The sequence below is a fragment of the Sturnus vulgaris genome, chromosome 2 (genome assembly GCF_052056855.1).
Source record: "Sturnus vulgaris isolate bStuVul1 chromosome 2, bStuVul1.hap1, whole genome shotgun sequence".
Lineage (NCBI taxonomy): Eukaryota > Metazoa > Chordata > Aves > Passeriformes > Sturnidae > Sturnus > Sturnus vulgaris.
In genome coordinates, this window is record NC_142244.1 from 44,444,311 (window position 1) to 44,462,799 (window position 18,489).

An 18,489-nucleotide genomic window follows, 5' to 3' on the forward strand; every position below is an offset into this window, starting at 1 on the left:
GCGCCGCCTGCGAACAGCGCTCACGGCTGGCGATGTCAGGGTATCTGTTTTCCAAACACCATTCAACATCTGCCAGCAGAGCCTCAACTTGGTGGATTTATCCTCCTTGCTAATCATATCCACCTAAGCAACACCTGGGTTCACGGCGTACGCCTCCCCGAGGTGCCGCTGCTCAGTCCGTGTGCGTGCTGCTGGCTGTCACACAGCCGCGGGTTGGTGGAAGCTCTTGAATCACCAGCGCTAATGCCGTGGAGTCATCCTGAAATTTCCCGAGATACTTTGGAAATTGTGAAACTGACTACAAAGGAGATAGGGAAAAGTGAAGGGGAATAACCGTGTTCAGTTCTTTCAATATTTTTCTGAATAATTCTAACATAAAAGTGATGTTGGGAATTTATTTTTCAAAGGGAATTTGTTAATATGTTCTTAAGAGTGAAAACAACTTGAAACATATTTATCAGAGGAAAGGACTATTTTTAATGTGGATAATTAAGGATCAGTAGCAAAGCCACGGTAGAATATTTTGCATGTACTACTACATTTATGTTCACTGTAGCACAGTGGTGTTCCCATGTTAAGCCACATATCTGAGCCAGAGAGGGTAAAGTGCCTCAGCTGCGAGCTCATAGGCAGGTTGTGAAGCTGTGCTCGGGTACTGTGTGATACCTAGCTAACTTCCCTACAGGTAGACAAGCATTTACTCTCTAAGTCTCAACAAGCGAGTGGTGAATTTAAATGGTGAATAAATATTTTATGCTTTTTTAATTCTAACCTAATTAGGGCCCTCAGTCTGCATTCAGTGAAAACAGCTGCATGCATTATACTTACAGCATTCTCTTACACCTTTGTTCTGCAGGGCTCCCTGTGTGATTTTCATGACGAAGTTTCCCAAGTATCAGTGTGCACCTTTATACTGTGAATTTTCTGAGATGATCCTCCAAAGTTTTTCTTTAAGATGACTGTGGGACTAGTATCTTCAGCTAGCCTAATTCCAGAAAAGCTTAGAAATACTAGTAATCATATGTTACTAAGTACAAAGGCCTCTGGTTACAGAGGCAAAACTCATAGTGAGAAAAAAAAAAGGTATTTTATTAAACTAACATAAACTTAGGGGTTATATCTCTCTATATAAGATATATCCATATCTTTTACATATCTAAGTCTTTCAGCTCTTGCACAACTCCAGTGAACAGCAGGCTTAATCAGACTGGAAACAATCTATTTGAGAACATCCTAATTAACATTGCTTAACTTGTGTACCTGCAGGAAAAGAGTAGTAGAGTAGTTAAGATAGATGGAGCAAAGAGCAGTCATGGGGTTGGGGGAGATAGGTGTGCAGCTAACCTAGAAATTAGCAGGCACTGAGGCACATTGCACCATTGCACAGGCTCTTTGCTGTGTAAAGGCAGAGGTGCTGGAAGTTCTTGTGTTGATTGCTTTTGGTTTTTTTTCATTTTGGTGTTTGTTGTTCTGTGGGAGGTGGCTTTCTGGTAAAGTGTTGGGGGTAGCTGCAAGTTGTTCCTACTCTGAGAAGGAAACATTCTGAAAAAACTTAGTAAGCATAATCATGCACTTTTGGTACATGGTGTAAATAATGATTTCCCATATAGATTCCCACATAAAGATAAGATTTGTGAGGGGACTCTTTCCTCCCTCAATTTTGTATGATATCCAGTGGCAGGGAACAGTGAGAATGGGTGCTGGGGATAACCACAGGAGCTCACCTGGTGCAGTTCCACAGGACTTGAGCAGGGCAGGATGATGATAGTGACAGGATCCACCAGCAGCCCCAGTCAAGGTGATAAGCCTGATCCTGGGAGCCCAGTTGGGAAGGAACAGCAAGGGAGGGCTTAGAAACAAGGCTATGTTATTAGTCTAATATCATTCCAGAGGACATGATATAAGGCTACTAACCTTGTCAGTCTGGAGTCCTTTTAGCAAAACGAGTCCAAATCAGGGCAGCTGGGGACAGGCACAGCTGTGCTGCAGCTTAGGCAGGGACTGAAGGCTCAGGCAAGAGCTGAAGTAGAGCTGCTGGGTGACTGAGCATAGACATGTGCATGGAAGTCACAGGTGAGGTTGGCCAGGGCATGTTATTACCAGTTTAGGCTTGCCAGAGCACTCAGAACCCTGACAGGAACTGCCTGAAGGCAGTTCTTTCAGAGGTACAATCTGACCTCTTAGAGGATTGTCCTTGATTGGTAAGAGTTGTTCTTATGTTGTTGAGGTAGATGTGTAACTGCTAGGACATTCACACAAGGATTACAAATTAAAGCTCACAACAGAATTGTCAAAATCCTAAACATAAACATCTCAGATCCATTTTATCCATGAGATGTTAAAATGGCTTTGGGGAGATGGTGAAGGTGAAACAAAACAAGTCCAGCATAGAGTTGACTCACAAGGATGATCAATGAAAAACCAGAAACACCCAGCTTGAAGAAAGAAAACTGTTTTTATTCACATGTGAAACCTGGTCCTCAGGAAAAACCTACAAAGGCAAACCTGAAAACCCTAAGTACTGATTCCAGTCAGTGTTCAAAACTGTGGACTCAGTATTTGAATAGTAAAAGTTTTAAGAGTGCTGTAGTTTTCTGTACATCTCATCAGCTAGTAACCCACTGTTGTGCCATGGAAGTTGATTTCTATAACCTGTCATCTCTCCTAGCTGACATACTTGATGAGCTGTCTTACTCTCTCAAGGAATATTAATTTAGGTTACAACCAGAGAAGTCACTCCCAGCCTGTACTTAGCTTGATGTCTGCTCTGTACAGAGCCCACTTTTAGATTAGTTTTTATTCCAAACATAATAGATGACACCTTGTTTCACATCCCATATAATTTTTATATTCTTAGATGTCTGAGTTAGAACACTGCTTTCTTACAGCGAAGTATTTCAATCAGGAAAAGACAGGAACATGCAATGTGTTTTGCTGAAATACTAGCAAGGACAGCCTTAATCCTTGCTTCTTGGCAAGGCAAAAGAGCTTTGTAGAAGGAGAGATAAGAACACAGTTTGACCAAAGTGTCAATCTCCTTAATCTGGACCATTAGCAAATCTGGGTTTCTTCATGCAATTTTTTTTGTTACGTAAGGAATTAAGTTCTAAATTATATTGACATAACCAGGATTAACCATATATTTTTAAGAATCAGTGCCCACATGAAGCATCAGCACCTTACAGTGTGCATTGTTAAAACTATCCTGACTTTCTTACCAATCTGTTGGTTTGCCTTTGCATTATTACAATTTCATCAGCTCAGAAGAGCCTGAGCCCTAATTCTGGTCTTTGCAGGTCATGCATGACTGCTGCTGTTGCAAGGAGTATTTAACTCTCTTTTATTTTTACTGGACCTGAGGCTGGCTTATGCTCACTGACTTTTTACAATTTTTGGTTTCTTTTTCTCTTGTGCTTGGGAAGGAGGAGGATCCTAGTGCTCTCCTTGTTTCCATTTCTCATTCATCCATGCTTGTTATGAACATATTGCTGTGTCAATTTTTGTGAAAAAAAATATTCCAGAGACACTAAGCTGACCTCATTGCAAACCTACTAGAAAATTAATGACATCAAGGCCATTTACTGAGAAAAAAAAATCAAAAATTCGACAGAAAATGGTTTCAAATAGGGACTAGAAGAGTCTGAAGAAGATAATTAAATAAAAATTGTGCTTCTTTTATATTTCTGTTTCTAGTATATTCTGGAAAATAATACTTGCCCTTTTCTCCCCAGCTGAATATTGTGTTGATACCGGGAAGGATGTCTACTTTTTATTTCTTGAGCAAACACAAAGGTCGAGAAAACAGTAGATATAATAAGAAAACTTATTGGTTATTGTTGTAATAGCTAATAACAAAGTAATATTAAATGATGATGTTATTTAAAAAGAAGTGGGACAAGATTAGCTTTTGCTGATCTTGTCAGAGTCCAGAGGAGCTGAATAATACAAATAGGTGCAGTATACTGATATGGTGGCCAGGTAAGTGCTCTGCTTTGGGATGGATGAATATGATGAAGTTTTCCTGCTTCCTGCTTCCTGCTTCTGGCTTCTATTTGCACTGATCCTAATGACAAAAATCCTGAACCTAGTCTGATTAGGTCTGGTGCAATTGTTAAGCTTAGTAGGAGCTGTGTCATCTCACAGGTTGGCATGCCCTTGCAACTAAAAAGGTAAAAAGCTATTTTAGAGTGTGGCTTGGAAACATGATTGATGGCATGACTTTATCTGACAGATCTTTTGGTAACAGTCCTTCTATGTTTTATCTCTTTTCTCAGCATTTTGAGTGACATGATGGTGTCACACTTGACTTTGAAGAACTTTTATGCACTTCTTTTCTATTCATTGACATTTCTGGGAGAGGTGTGCCTTGAAAAATCGTAGCAGAGGACAAAGAAAGAAAACAACAGATGGTTACATTCCCAATGTAAGTCTGTGAGTCTCCTGTAGACAGTATTCTCTTCCTGTGCGTTAGTTGTATGGTATTATCTGATTAGCAATCTCTTTTATTCAAATATTTCTGTTATTCTTTTTATTCAAATAAAAATTAAAATAATCATAGAAAGAGGGCAAATAAGATTCAACTAAGCAGGAATTAAAAGAGTGCTGTGCTAGCTCTCATGACATAATCTACTGCAGAAACACGTTAATCATAAAATATTGTCTTACATGCTATGTCAAAACTTAGATTGTACCATGACTTTGGGAAGTTACCAATATATTTTTACAAGATACCAGTATTGTCTTGTTGTTATTGACTTATATTTATGAGTTTCTGAGAATTAGAAGAGGGTTATAATCTATAAAATGAAATATTGGAGGAAAACTATATAACTGTTTAATAAAGTCTGTCCTGGATTTTATGCACTATATGTTTATATTGCAATTAATTCCATGCCCAGTGGGTGTTTTTCTATGAGAAAAAAAATGTGAAACAGTGAAATGTTTTCCTTTAACAGGCTTAGGTGAAAATTTACAGAGACAGAGAAGAAAACATCCCAGCTGTGGACTTGAAATGAAATTCCCTGTAATGAGGTCTGCATGGAGCTCATGTGCCACAGGTTCAACTCTGCCTCCTGCCTCCTCCCACTGACCCAAAGACATGGCTTGTGGCCCTTGTCACAGCCACCACCACCATTCTGCCCACCGTGGCACAGCCACCTCAGCACTGGGGGAGCCAGGGCTGATAGACGGCCCAGAAAATTACAAAATTTCTTTTAAAAAAACAGCTACATTAAAACTCCACAGTTAAAGCACTCAAAAATTCCTAAGATGAGGTTTTCTCTGCCAAGCCTGGCTTATTCTATCTGATCGTCACTACCATCTCTCTCTAATATTCAGACTTCTCTTTTTCTATTTGAAAAGAATCCTTATATAATTTTTTGTATGACCAATACATTGTTCACAGTCTTACCTAATAAGCTTGCTTTGCAGTCCTTTTGCTTCCTGTAAAAGTGTTTGCTGATTAGTAAAAGATGTAATTGCTTTTATTTTTAAATAGCCAAGCTTTCTAGATCAGCTGCAAAGAATTCTTAACTTTAGACTGTATTAAGAGCCTTGCACTCTGTGACAGTGCATTGTAAGGAAGGCAGCATTGAGGAGTCTACTTCAACTACAGGGCTGCCAAGTTTTATTTCTCTCTTTCCTAATTTTTTAATTTTAGAATTCTTGAGTATTCTGAATTAGATGGAATTTCTAGTAGGTTTCATATATGTTCTTGTTCTTATTTCTATGAAGAAAAACAGTCAAGAAAATGTATCAGTCCTGATGTATAAAACACAGACCAAAGGCTTTCTGAACTCAAGAAATACTGTTTGTGATTTAGCAACTGAAAAATCTGTAAATTATGTCTGTCATAGAGTTCCATGCTTTCACTGTTGCTGGTCTTTAAAAGCTTTCATCCACTTTAACTGATCCCTTTTCCTGATAGTAATTATGACTGATGTCTTTTAAGCAAAGACTGCAGATATGTCTGTTGCTGTTATGAAAATGCATGTGAACTAGGTCACTGCTGCAATATGCTGGAATGTGAGTCTTCATTTTGTAAATTTTTTAGATTCCAGAGGATTCTGCTTCTGCTTGTGCTTCTGCTCCAATCTACTATAATAGTAAGACAAAATATTTATACTGGAATTAGTTTGGTCAGGCCATCATTTTGTTTGACAAATTGGGTCACCTTTAAGGGAATTAACAGTTTGTGAGCTTCAAACTCGTTTGGGGTTGTGATACACTGCTCATTGTGAGCACCACGATATTGGCACACATGGGCCAATACTGTAACAATGACACAAAGTAGCTGGAAAGCACATTCTCCTGAGCTAGTGAGAGTGAAATATCCGGCTTTGGTCTTGAACTTAAAAAATGTGCTGCAGGACTCAAGAAGGAAAAAAACAGTATGAGAAGAAACTGTTTTCCATCAGTAACTCTTGGTACTTTGAGACAGCTTTTCCAAATATCTGAACTTCTCACTCTGCCTGTAAATCTATTTTCTCTTAATCTCAATTTTTCATTTAAGTCATTTGCTGACACAAATTCCTGGGAATCCTCTGAGGTTTAATGACAACAGTCCTTTTTGGCATTTAATGGGGGGCTCCCCCTCCCATGGGGGTTTGAGATAACAACAGATTTAATTGGTATGTGCGAGATTGAATTCGTAGCTGTTCTTGCTATTTAGTTATTCATTGACAGGCCACTGTGCTTGCTTGCCTGACTCTATATTAGAGCCCAGTGCTCATTGATGGCTGCGTTTTACTTCTGCTGCTTGCTGTAGTGTTGTGCTGCTTATCATCTGGTTGCTGTGCCTGAGAATGGTTTGATAACAGCAAGGGAAATGTGTCTGGGCTGGCAGATGGCCTGGGCATCAGTAATTCTGTATTGCTGTGCTGGACAGGCTCTAACTCCAGTGGGAACTCGAATTGAAGGGACGGGGACCTGTGGGTGAATCCATTCAAGATCAGGACACCCTAAAACACCTGTGGCCATGGCCAAGCCTCCAGCAGAACATATCCTGAAGAGTCTATGGCAGTGATTATGGAAGGGATTGTGACCTAGGCACAAGCAGGTGCACTTCAAAGCATCTGTGGCTGTGAATGATGCACATCAGCTTGTGAATGCACAGTTTATATCATCTGATACCTGAAATTAAATTTGGAGTCATTACAAAAATTGTACTTTTTACTGTGCTTTATATACATAGCCTAGAAATGAAGTGCCAACAGGGAATAATATAATTTTCAGAGTTTATAACTCTCTGATAGCACAAATTATCAGATGATGTTTCATCTTCAACTCTTTAAATTACTGCTTGAAATAAAAAAAAATGCATTTAGGCACTGAAGGCTTGATTTATAAAACTTCTCTTTACTTTTATGCAGGTTCTTTGCATTGTTTGCTTGTAAAAGAAAACTTTGATCTCATGAATGATAAATAGGATTGAAGATGTGAAAAAACTATGGTATTCTCAGAATGGATGAGTAGATTGCACTACAAAATATTTTACTCAGATAGATATAGTGGCAATATTTTACATGTGACGTGCAGAAGCTACAGGTGCCTGGAGGAATGTCAGGTTAACAAAAATATTCTGGGCACAGGATCTTTTTAAAAACAATGTGTTTGGTCTGATCAGGCATTTCCAGGTGTGTGTGTGTATTTACACTGAAGTTCTTTCTAGATGATTCTTTAGATTGTTAAATAAACTAGTGCCGAGGTACTACTTCTAGCATGTAATTAATTTGTGGGAAAGAGGTGAATATTTTTTTACTGCTTCCTCTTCTGTAATAACAAGGAGGCCAAGCAAACAGAACTGAGGGCCAATCATTTTAGGTACCATATAAATATGATGAAAGCACAGCTAACCAATGAAAGCTTTACAACAGAAATTAGAGCTAAGAGATAGCAGGGTAATAAAAATTTCAGGTGTCAGTGTGCAAAGGTTAGGATTAGTGCTTTAAGTGATAGATATGCTGGATTCCTAAGCACCTTTTTGTTGAAACCCAGTGTTAAACCAGAATATGAAGATGGGCAGTGTTATGGAGGGTCGAATTTGCATGGACTTTTCTAAAGGTTGTATGAGAGAACATGGGAAAATGATTGAGCTGACCTGTCAAGCACCTTAGATGTGCATACCTGGCAGACACTACCAAATAAGTGGCCTCATTCCTCACTTTACATACAGGGAGTGTGTACAGAACATCCCATATCCACATTTCTGTACTGTAGACACTGTATTGTGGGAACAAACAGCTCAGTGGATAGTGCTGACCATTAATTAATTCTCCATCCTCTTGATGATAATTTGCAATGTGTATGAACTCTGAGCTATTGAAACTATGGAAGTAGCCTGAATAGGGATGTGATACAAACATTCTGCTTCATAGCCATAGCAAGCATAAGAGAATTGATTTCTTCCTTGATCATATTTCTTATTACCATAGAGTATTCTACTAATTCCTAAATTAAAATTGTATCTTTTTGCATCAGGACTGGATGATTACCTAAAAGTTTGGAAAATGATCTCAAGGAGAACTCTTAGTGGTTTAGTTTTATTTGCAAAGTTAGGGCACACTTAAAAGAATATTGTGCTTATACTAGAGTAGTGCCAGCATTTTGACTTCTGCTCAAATTATTACCTAAATTTTCACTCGCAGGAGGTAAAAGCTTAAATCTTTTTAGGCAAAGAATCAATCCTCATTCCTATTTCTGGCAATGAAGGTAGGAATAAAGAAAAAAACATTGCCAGAGAGAAAAAGTTAAAATAATGCTTCAACTCATTATAATTCTTTCCCACCTCTTCTGCTGCTCTTTCCATCCATATTTGGAACCTTTAGACAATATTAAAATAATTTTGAGGCAAAAAAGTCTCTGCTAAGCCAAATTACCAACAACAGCACCATTATCATATACTTTTCTACTTCAAATCAATGTCAGTTCATAGTGCATATTCCCCCAAATATTCAATAAGAGAGCAGCATTGGAAGCATTAAAGTAACACTAGGAAGTCTCTTAGCGTATTTTGCAATATTTTTCCCTTTTATCCTTAACTGCTGTGAGTTGTTGTTGTAACCATCATGAGAAATAAAGGCTCTGCTAGGCATACATGCTATGATTATGAGAGTGACTTCAAGGAATGATGAGACAGTACTGACTTAGGCTGTTCCTGATCCTGTGTCCAATCACTAATGAAAAGAACATTGTTTTTGATCTTTTACAACTCTCATTTTTGTAATGGATAAATTATTTTTGTATTGGGGAACCATTCGTTTCAGAGTACTGGTTGAACTTGGAGTGAAGTAATTGTCAAAAGTGTTATGCAAACAGGAGCACAACCATGACACTGTCCTGTAATTGAAAAGATATTTAACATTAAAGATTCAATTTTACCTTCAGAATTTTTGCACCACCAGCAGTTAATGGAATGGCATTCCCATGCTCTTGGCATTCCTGTAAGTATGTTTCCTCATACTGTATTCTGTAACTCATGCCTGAACTGTCAACTGGTATTGAATGCAAACTGGTTTTTTTGGCACCACCTTACTCTGCTCCTAGATATCTCTGCTTTGAGGCAATAACTCATCTAGATAAAGCCTACAGTAGTACCACAGATCCCTTTCAGCCTCATTATGGCCTTTAGAACAGGGTGGTGTGTCTTGGTGGTGGGACAGTGATTCTGGAAAGAACTTGAAATCTTGGTAGAGAAGCAGATCCATGTGATCTACTAATGTGAAGCAGTCACTGAAATGTTAGATGCAATCCTTAACCAGCCTTTGTAGACAAGGTGCTTCCTTTTCCCTATAGTAAGTCTTGCAATTTTAGCAAAAGTTTGTAAATTTAGATGGATCCTTCCTTTGGTATTCTGCAGAACAGTGAGCCACCACTTGCCACCATACCCTCATGCTTAGTAGCTGTTAGGCTACATAAATATATAGAAACCTTCCAAATTCCATTTATGAATTTGAGTCACCACAGCCATTGAATACCCTGTGTTAATGAATTCCACAACTGAATTGCTTGCTATGTAGAAATGTACATTCTTCTTCCTTTAAAATCTTCCACAATGTTTAGTAGGGAGTGTGCTGCTTTTTCAGATGCAAGAAATGCTGACTCTAACTGCACACAGTACAGCAGCTCTGTCAGATCTTTCATGTGGACAAGTAGAAGACCTCTAATGTTTTCTGTCTTCCTGATGTAGATAGAATTCCATATTTTTCTATATACTTGAGCAGCCTGATGACTCTCTCTATGATTCTTATTTTATTGCCTGTTAACTTTATTTTTAGGGCTGACAGAAAACAGTAAAAATTTTCACTCCTTAATAATTTTCCTCAGCCTTCTCCAACAAACAGTGATTATCTGTAGCTCTCTGGCTTGTGGTGGTTCCTGCTGTAAAAATAGTCAAAACAGATAAGATTTTCTCTAGTCCTTTGCCAACATTTTTACTCTAATAGATAAACCCAAAATAATTCCATTGATGTCAATGGAGCTACTTCATAGTGGCATTGCTGAAACTGAAAATACCGTAATGATGGCATTAAGAACATCCTGTTTGAGGCAGGTTTTGTTGAAGATATAATTTTATAAAAACAAAGAAGAAAAAGACATATTCAAATGCTTTAAATTTGAAGATCAAAGATTTGAGATTACATTTGCAGTTAACACTGTGAAGAAAAAATCAAGAGGACATTACTGGGACAGGGCATACTTACACTTTTGCAGCTCATTAGGTCTTTCCCATCTCACATCTGTGAGCTTTTTATGTGCAACACCTTTAATATACATTGCTAAGGCGGCTAAAATAATTAATTTTATTTTTCAGAGATCTTATTCCCTTGTTAATACCAGGTATAGCAGGTATTGATTTTGGCCTCTGAGAATATCACTCTGTGTTGATGGAGTGAGCTCAGGGCACCTAAATGACTGGGTAAGTCCACATTATAGCTTTTCTAGATAGTACAGGAGTAGAGCTTATCCTTTACATGTGCATGGTCAAAGGACCCAACAGAAATGTTAACACGTTTGAGAATTCATTTACTGCTTGTTGTACTATCCATAACAGCAAAGATACATTTAAATACACTTTTATTTAAAAGAACAGCAGTAAAAGCAGGTAAAAATGCAAGTCCCCAACGGCCCAAAATGTGCTGTGATTACCCATTTCTTCTTCGGTGTGGAAAAAGAGGGACAAGATGTTATTTGAGTAACATAATGTGTATTAGAGAGCATGTAAAAACTGACACAGAATGCAGCGGGATAAAGTGAAGAGGGAAGAGGCAGCAGCCCGTTTGCTAAATTTGCTGTTGTCCCTGACTTTCCCCAAGGATGGTATGTATGGTAGTACCTGCCCAGCTGTGTGTTTGCAGACAGGACGCACTTTACAACAGGGTGCAAAAACAGTGCAGTTTGCCGAGCTGTGCCGCTAGATGGAGGCAAATACTGCACGGTTCACACCTGCTAGGCAGGGTCAGGTGTGCCAATGGCAGCAGGTTTCCCCAAACGAGAGGTCCCGTATGGAAATGGAAAAGCAATAGGAACTCAACAAGAAGTAAAATGCTGCTGGCAGCTTCATCAATGGTACCTTTGCTGTCTCTGAGGACAAAATTCCCGGCTTCTATTTTATTTCACTTGCTGTGGAGATGCTAACTTGGCACTGCTGCCTCTCTTGAGATCTATCCTTCAAGACACAAGGGTGTCTCACTGCCTCCTGTGCTGGCCCCTGCAGGTCAGTCACCTCATGTGGCTGCAGAAATCTGTCTCCCAGATGTGTCCCATTGTCAGGACAGTATTCCTAGGAATACATATATGGATTTTATCCCATTTGTCTCAGTTCATAAGGACATTAATTGTACACTAGAAAACAAATCTGCTACTTTAAGTCAAGTATTTGTTCTGGCTTCATTTATCACAGTAACTGCTCCAGCACTATACATGAATTGTTCTGTGTGGCCTTAGGAGTGTTTTTTTCTGCATGATCTTTCCTCTGATAAAGCCTGTCTTCTATGGCTGCTTTCTCTTTATGAAGCATTAGCAAGTGACTTGAGCTTGATAAAGAGCATAGTGTGTCTCTCTCTGTTTTGTGCTTTGTTCCCCGTGGAGACTTTGGCCAAGGTAACAGGGGATACTTTCTGTCAACATTGCATCTTTCCAGGACCCCCCCAAGTAGATTGAGCATCCACATAGACCATAGAGTCTTTTTTCATAGCCTTTAATACAGATTGGATCTGACCCTCCATCCTGGGGCTTCAAGTTTTTTCTCACACCTCAAGACACCTATGCCCTCAAAATAACATCCACTTAGCAGCAGCTACTTCATCTTTGAGCTTTGTGTGCCTGGTAACTGATTTGGTTGCTGCTCAGCAGCTTTTATATTAAGTAAATGTAATTTCCAGCCTCTCACACCACCCAACCAGTGAGAAGGCTGGGGGCTGTAAGAAGTTGGAAGGGGACACAGCTGGGATCCAAACTGACCAGAGGGATATTCCATACCACAAGGTGTCATATTTGGTACATAAACTGGAGGGAAAGCTGGCCAGAGGCTTCTGCTTGGCTGCTGCCTGGGCATTGGTCTGTGGGTAGTGAGCAGTTGCATTGTGCATCATTTGTTTTGTATCTTCTTCTCCTTCTCCTTCTCCTTCTCCTTCTCCTTCTCCTTCTCCTTCTCCTTCTCCTTCTCCTTCTCCTTCTCCTTCTCCTTCTCCTTCTCCTTCTCCTTCTCCTTCTCCTTCTCCTTCTCCTTCTCCTTCTCCTTCTCCTTCTCCTTCTCCTTCTCCTTCTCCTTCCTCTTCTTTTATTCTACTTTGTTCTACTTTCTTCTTCACATATTTGTTATTTATTGTTATTTCTCCTTCCTTTTCTGTCTTATTGAACTGTCTTTGTCTCTACCCATGTATTTTACCTTTTTTTTTTTTTTGCATTTCTCTCACATATCCCACTGTGGGGGGGCAGAGTGAGTGTAGTGTTTGGTTACCTGTCGGGTTAAACAGTGTCATTCCTTTTTGGTACCAAACACGAGGCAGGAAGGGTTGAGATAACAACAGATCTGACTAGAGCACGTTAAACCAAATTTGATGTAAGTATCCACTATATTAGTTTAATAGTCACTGATCACAATGTTGATTTATTTGCTCTCAGAGTTGTTGGTTGTTCTCCGAGCGGCATTGTGTAAGCAGCACGTTCCCTGCTGTGCTGTGTTACCTCTAGGGGCTGGGTTAAGGTCGTTCCTTGTACTGGGTAACACGGGTTTAGGAGCCGGTAAAGATGCTGGCCGTGACAGTGAGCTGGGGCTTGTGCTCCGCATCTCTGTGCGCAGGGAGCCATCTGTCGGAAACTATTAATAAATGCACCTTCTACCGTGGTAATTTTGAAGATTTTGAATATCCCTGGGAGAATCCCTGTAGTGTTTTTCTGTTTCATTTTTGGTTTTGTTTTTGTTTTTAAATTTAAGAATACCCAAGAGAGTTTGAATATCACAGAGCACAATGGGAATTCCACTACTTCTCAAACTTGCTTCTCTGGAAGGCCAGGGAGGACATGATGATGTAAAGCTTTTCCCTTTGGGGAAACATCACAGCCCATACTGAAAGAAGCACTGTGAAAACCTCCTGTATGTGTGAGCCATATGGGAAGCACACTGATTCTGAGGAGTCAATACTGTGAAGTGGCAGGACATGCATGGGAATTGAAAGCAAGCCAGGAACAGGATTTGTTCTTACATCAGTAAATGCACACGGGCTCTTTAGGTGCCTATAAACCTATTCACAAAGATACTTGTCTGCATACGTGCAAGAGTAACTTAATCCCTCCGTGAAATGCCCGAAGGAAAAAGAAAACCTTAGGAAACAGAGTATACTTTTAAAATATTCTTTTATTATTGTTAGGTGAAATTGTGTAAGGTGCAAATGAATCAATATAAAAATTCAGGGAGAGAAAGTGCAGCTCAGGAGTTTACTATCTTGATTAGCCAGAGGATTAAAATTGCTTTAGAACACCAAAACAATGAGATGTGAATTCTCTGATCTTCATTAAGCACTTTCTTCAAGAGCTTGATGGCTTTTTCCCTGTGGAAAAGAAGCATAAAACATAGACACCCTACTGAAAATTGACAATGCAGACAACTATGTTTTATTCCTAGTGTTCTTCTAGCATGCCTTGAGTGAGGCAGTGCCTAAAGAAAAGCAAACCTGACAAATTTTGTCCAGTGGGGTCAATTCTAGTTATATTCCCTTGTTACTGAGGAGTTTCTGCCTTTACTGAACCTGGTGAGTGGCACAGTACCTCTCCTTTCCTGCCAGTAGCACCCCTCACTGAAATAGCCCATCTGCAGAGCAAGGGCCACAGGATTTTCTTGGCAGAATGCAAGTGTGTGGGAGGACAGAGCACCAGGCCATGCACTGCTGCTTGGTCACCTCTTGGTTGCAGTGGGAACAGAGGGACTATAGTGAGTGGACAGAGTATGCAGGAGTTTGTTTTTCCCAAGTTTGTTCACTTTCTTTCTTTTTGGTAGTATGATGAGGTCCTTGCAATCAGGGCAATCAGGGAGAGTGAAACCTGAATCCTAGTAGGTTTTGTCTTGAAAATCAAATTTCATCATGAGTTTACCGTATAACTTCTGAATTCCTCTCCTGTCATCCTCTGGAAGTCTAAAGGTTTCTGGGTTCTGATATGAGTAGATAGGGTACATCAGAGCTCCAGTGACATTTGAATGATCAAGTCCCAAAGAATGGCCAAATTCATGAGCAGCAACGAGGAACAAATTGATATCTGCAACATAGAAGCACATAAATGTATGTTAAGGGTATGGCATTTCTTTTTGAAATACAATTAATTGAAATACCAGGAGAATTTGTATGTTTCAATTCACCTTGGAATGAAACTTCGGGCTTTTGATCCATTATTGTTGAACTTTCTTATATAACTGTAATATTTTATGAAAAGACTACTGATATACATCTAGAGACCCTGAGTCTCTTTTGGACTCTGCTTTTGATCAGCCTCATTCCTAGAAGCAAATTAATTTACCTTTTCACAATTTATGTAGAAAACAGGACCTTATAGTCCTTGTTCATCCTGCAAAAAGTCCTTTAAAATATAGACAGAACAGGCATTACATAGCTGTTCATGGTAACGAAGCATGAGCACTTAAAAAGGTAGTTGAAAAGAATAGAAATGTTACTACTGAAGTAGTACTGAAGAATGAAGAGTAATTGAAAGCACTTCCTGTGGCTGTGTTCTTCCAATATGGACAATATTTGCCTTTCCCTTTCACATACACATGTGAGCTTTACCTTGATTGATCTCTGACCATTTTTCATCATCATCAAAATGAGCATCTCCACCAATCCCTTCTCCCGGTTCAAAAGCATGGGCCAGTGTGCCACCACTTCCGTCAAAAGGATATCCATCACCATGCTCTGCATTTAAAATAAATCAGTATCGTTGGATAAGATCAGTTGTCATATTTAAATTGAGCAAATTGAAGCATGCTGTTGGTTTGTGCTAGTTTTGCTGGTTGCCAATCCTTAAAAAAAATCTTACAATGGTAGCAAGGTTGTGAAAATGAGAAGTGAGGCTTAGGGAAACACTCTCCAAAGTCATGACTTAAGTTAAAATCTTGTATTTGATAGTTCAGTCTGATGCATGTTTCAGAAAGAGCTGAATATTGTTTTCCTGAGATTTTGTCAGAAGTGCGGTTCTGAGGCAGCACTAAGGGATTATTTCAGAATAAATACTTACTGCTTGACAACATTGTTGTTAACAACTGACTGTTTTTGATGTTGAAAAGTGCTGGGCAATCTTAGTTGCAGACATTTTCACTTGCATTGATTTTAGTGTGAAATGGTGATTTGGGATAGATAACCATATTTCTGAAGAGATAAGTTCATTTATTCCCAGCCTTGAGGCATGAGCTATTATCTACTGCTGTCATAGTGCAGGTGGAATATTATTGTTTTCTACCTTGAGTGCAAGAGATGGATTGGAGTTGTACCAACTTTGAAAATTTCCCTCACCCTCATTGTGAGTCTCTGATTTTATTGAGGAGGAGTAGTTGGGAAATCAGATGCCATCCTGTGTTCTTTCCCCCAGACCATGTGGATGGCCCCTAGGACACGACTAACACAGGCAGAAGACACCTAATCCTAGTGTGTGACATGAGATTAAAGTCCATTCCATCTTGCAAGATCATTTCTCACTTTGACTGGGACATTAGGTCACCTCTTTTTGGCGCCATAATGTTCTTCCCATCAGTGACACACAGGCTTTGGACATTTTGGGGTTCATATGCAGCTATCTGCTTGCAAGCCAGGTGTCTGATCTTCATTTACATCTATGGAGCTCTGGTAAATATTGTCAATGGATCTAGAGAACAAGTCAGCTAACCTTAAAGCAGGCATTTAGTTTGTCTACACTGAGTCAGTTTATATGCCAGGCACAAGTTCAAGGTAGGGCTACATCCATAGTTTATTCCAGATCACAAACGAACTTCCAAAGCGACTTCTGCTCAGCCCCACTTACCACGCTTTGGCTGCACCTTGGTGCAATCTTGGGGTGCAACATACAATTCCTTCTGGAAGCAAATCAACCAGAAGACACTTTATATGGCCAAACATAAAGCTCCCCAGCTGCCAAATGGTGTTTATTCTGGGAACCAGGCTAGATCTAGGCCTATGTAAACCTGCCTTAACCAGCCTGTGGAGGCTGGATCTTTAGAACCTGCTGATTTGCTCTACAGAGCTCTTCGCAGTAGTTTGCACTTTTTATCAAGGCAAAAAGAGCCTTGAACATCTAAATTTAAGTTTCTCATTCTGGAGCTGAATTCTCCCTTCATTTCACAGCTGTAACTCTGAAAGGATTTTTCTATCGGTTTTATACAAGTAAAACTGAATCATAACATACAAATTTGGTGACATGATATAAAGGGGACAAAATTTATGCAGACTTTGATTAAATTCCAAATTCCTTCTTCTTCCTTAAAGCTATGGCTACAAAAATGCATGCTTTGAGTAAAATCTGGACCATTGTATTTTAAAAAGGACAGGTATTCTCACCACGACGTGCAAATCTAATCTCAATGTCTGCCCGCCTCAGGTAGACTCTTCGGAACTGCAGTGGAGTCACATCACTCCATACCATCAAGGCCCTTTTAATTGCATCATCTACTTTCCTTCTGGGTAGATCAGCTGTGTAACTGAGAATCCTGTCAGCAAAGAAGAGCACGTTAATATCATTTAGGCTGTGAAGAAAACCCACCTAGTTAAATACAAAGCAATCTCCTTCCCCATAAAATCTGAAACATCACTTACTTGTAAGTTAAATTTGTCTTTCCCCATTTTGGAGTTCCAGGCAATGTTTGGTAATTTGATACATCGGGCCTACCACACCTGGGCAGTTTCATTATTTTTTCTGTTTCTGTGTCTAATTTTCCAGTTACAGTGAGGTGGAAAAATTTCTGCATTTCTTTAATCCTTTCTTCTATGCTTAGGTTTTGTGTTTTTGTGAAAATTGGAAAGAATTTATCAAGATAGCCCTGGAAGAAGAGAGGGGAAATAAAAATTAATACATATATCTGTGATGTTTTGGTAATTCCATTTTACATTGAATTGAATTGTTTCATCATCCTGCATCATCCATGTCTAGTTTTAGTTGTGTCTTTCCATTTCAATTTACCAAATTCTGCTCTCAGTAGTATAGATCAGCATATATAAAAAGAACTGTAACAGCAATGAAACATTTTAAGTAAGAAATCCTTTAGTTACCACAATTTACCAACATAAAAAAAATCTACAAATCTTCAAATCTACAGCCTTCTAAAAAGTACACACAAAATTTTTTTACTTATTTTAAAATTACATGCTCCCTTTTATTTACCAGTTGGAACTTGGTCTCTTTTAAAAGTTATTCTTAGGAATTTTAAGCTAGTCAGCAAGTTTAAACTGCTGTATATCATGTCTGCAAAAACTGTTGTTGTAATGTAAGACAAGGATAATATAAACAGGTAGGAAAGCAATGTAGAAACTGAATCAAAAATCAGATTATTCATAACGTAGCTGTGTTTCCCTCCATGTAACATACCTTTACTTTCTCAAGGTCCGTGCTGCTCCCTGACTCTGCTTTCAGTTGTAGTGGTAAAGCAGGAGTCTCAGGTAGGATGATGACAGCACACAGCAGGAGGTAGTGCACGGTGCCCATCTTGAGGAGGAGCCTTGCTGCAGCAGAAAGGGTTTGACTTTCTGTCTCCCAAGACCAGAGCTTAAACTCCTTATATAGATCCTGATAGCTCCAAGCAGCAATTACACATGTGACTCACTTTTTGGTGGTGTTAGTGTAATGTCATCACTGCTCTAAGAAGCAAATGAAAGCATGTTAAACAAATCTTTCCTGTAACTTCCCTGTTGATGTCACATCACAGGTAGCAGCCAGCTTTGTCTTACTCTTTTCATATTATTCCAGTAGTGAAACCACAGGGTCATAGGGAAGTTCACTTTCTGTAACTTTATCGGT

General features: G+C 39.2%; 1 protein-coding gene and 1 long non-coding RNA gene across 2 annotated transcripts; one reads left to right on the top strand and one right to left on the bottom strand.

Annotated features, from left to right (window-relative positions):
- Positions 1 to 4,274: 4,274 nt before the first annotated feature.
- Positions 4,275 to 7,259, top strand: LOC148224754 (uncharacterized). The gene is made up of 2 exons (XR_015801948.1): positions 4,275 to 4,423; positions 4,956 to 7,259. It is a non-coding gene; the product is annotated as an uncharacterized LOC148224754 (long non-coding RNA).
- A 6,578-nt stretch (positions 7,260 to 13,837) lies between these two features.
- Positions 13,838 to 18,225, bottom strand: MMP7 (matrix metallopeptidase 7). Its single transcript, XM_014886599.2, has 6 exons — positions 18,061 to 18,225; positions 17,292 to 17,515; positions 17,037 to 17,185; positions 15,276 to 15,401; positions 14,590 to 14,751; positions 13,838 to 14,048 (listed from the first exon to the last, which is right to left on the bottom strand). The coding sequence occupies exons 1-6, from the start codon at positions 18,175 to 18,177 to the stop codon at positions 14,026 to 14,028; spliced, it is 801 nt and encodes a 266-aa protein (XP_014742085.1). The 5' UTR covers positions 18,178 to 18,225; the 3' UTR covers positions 13,838 to 14,025.
- Between the last annotated feature and the right edge of the window lie 264 nt (positions 18,226 to 18,489).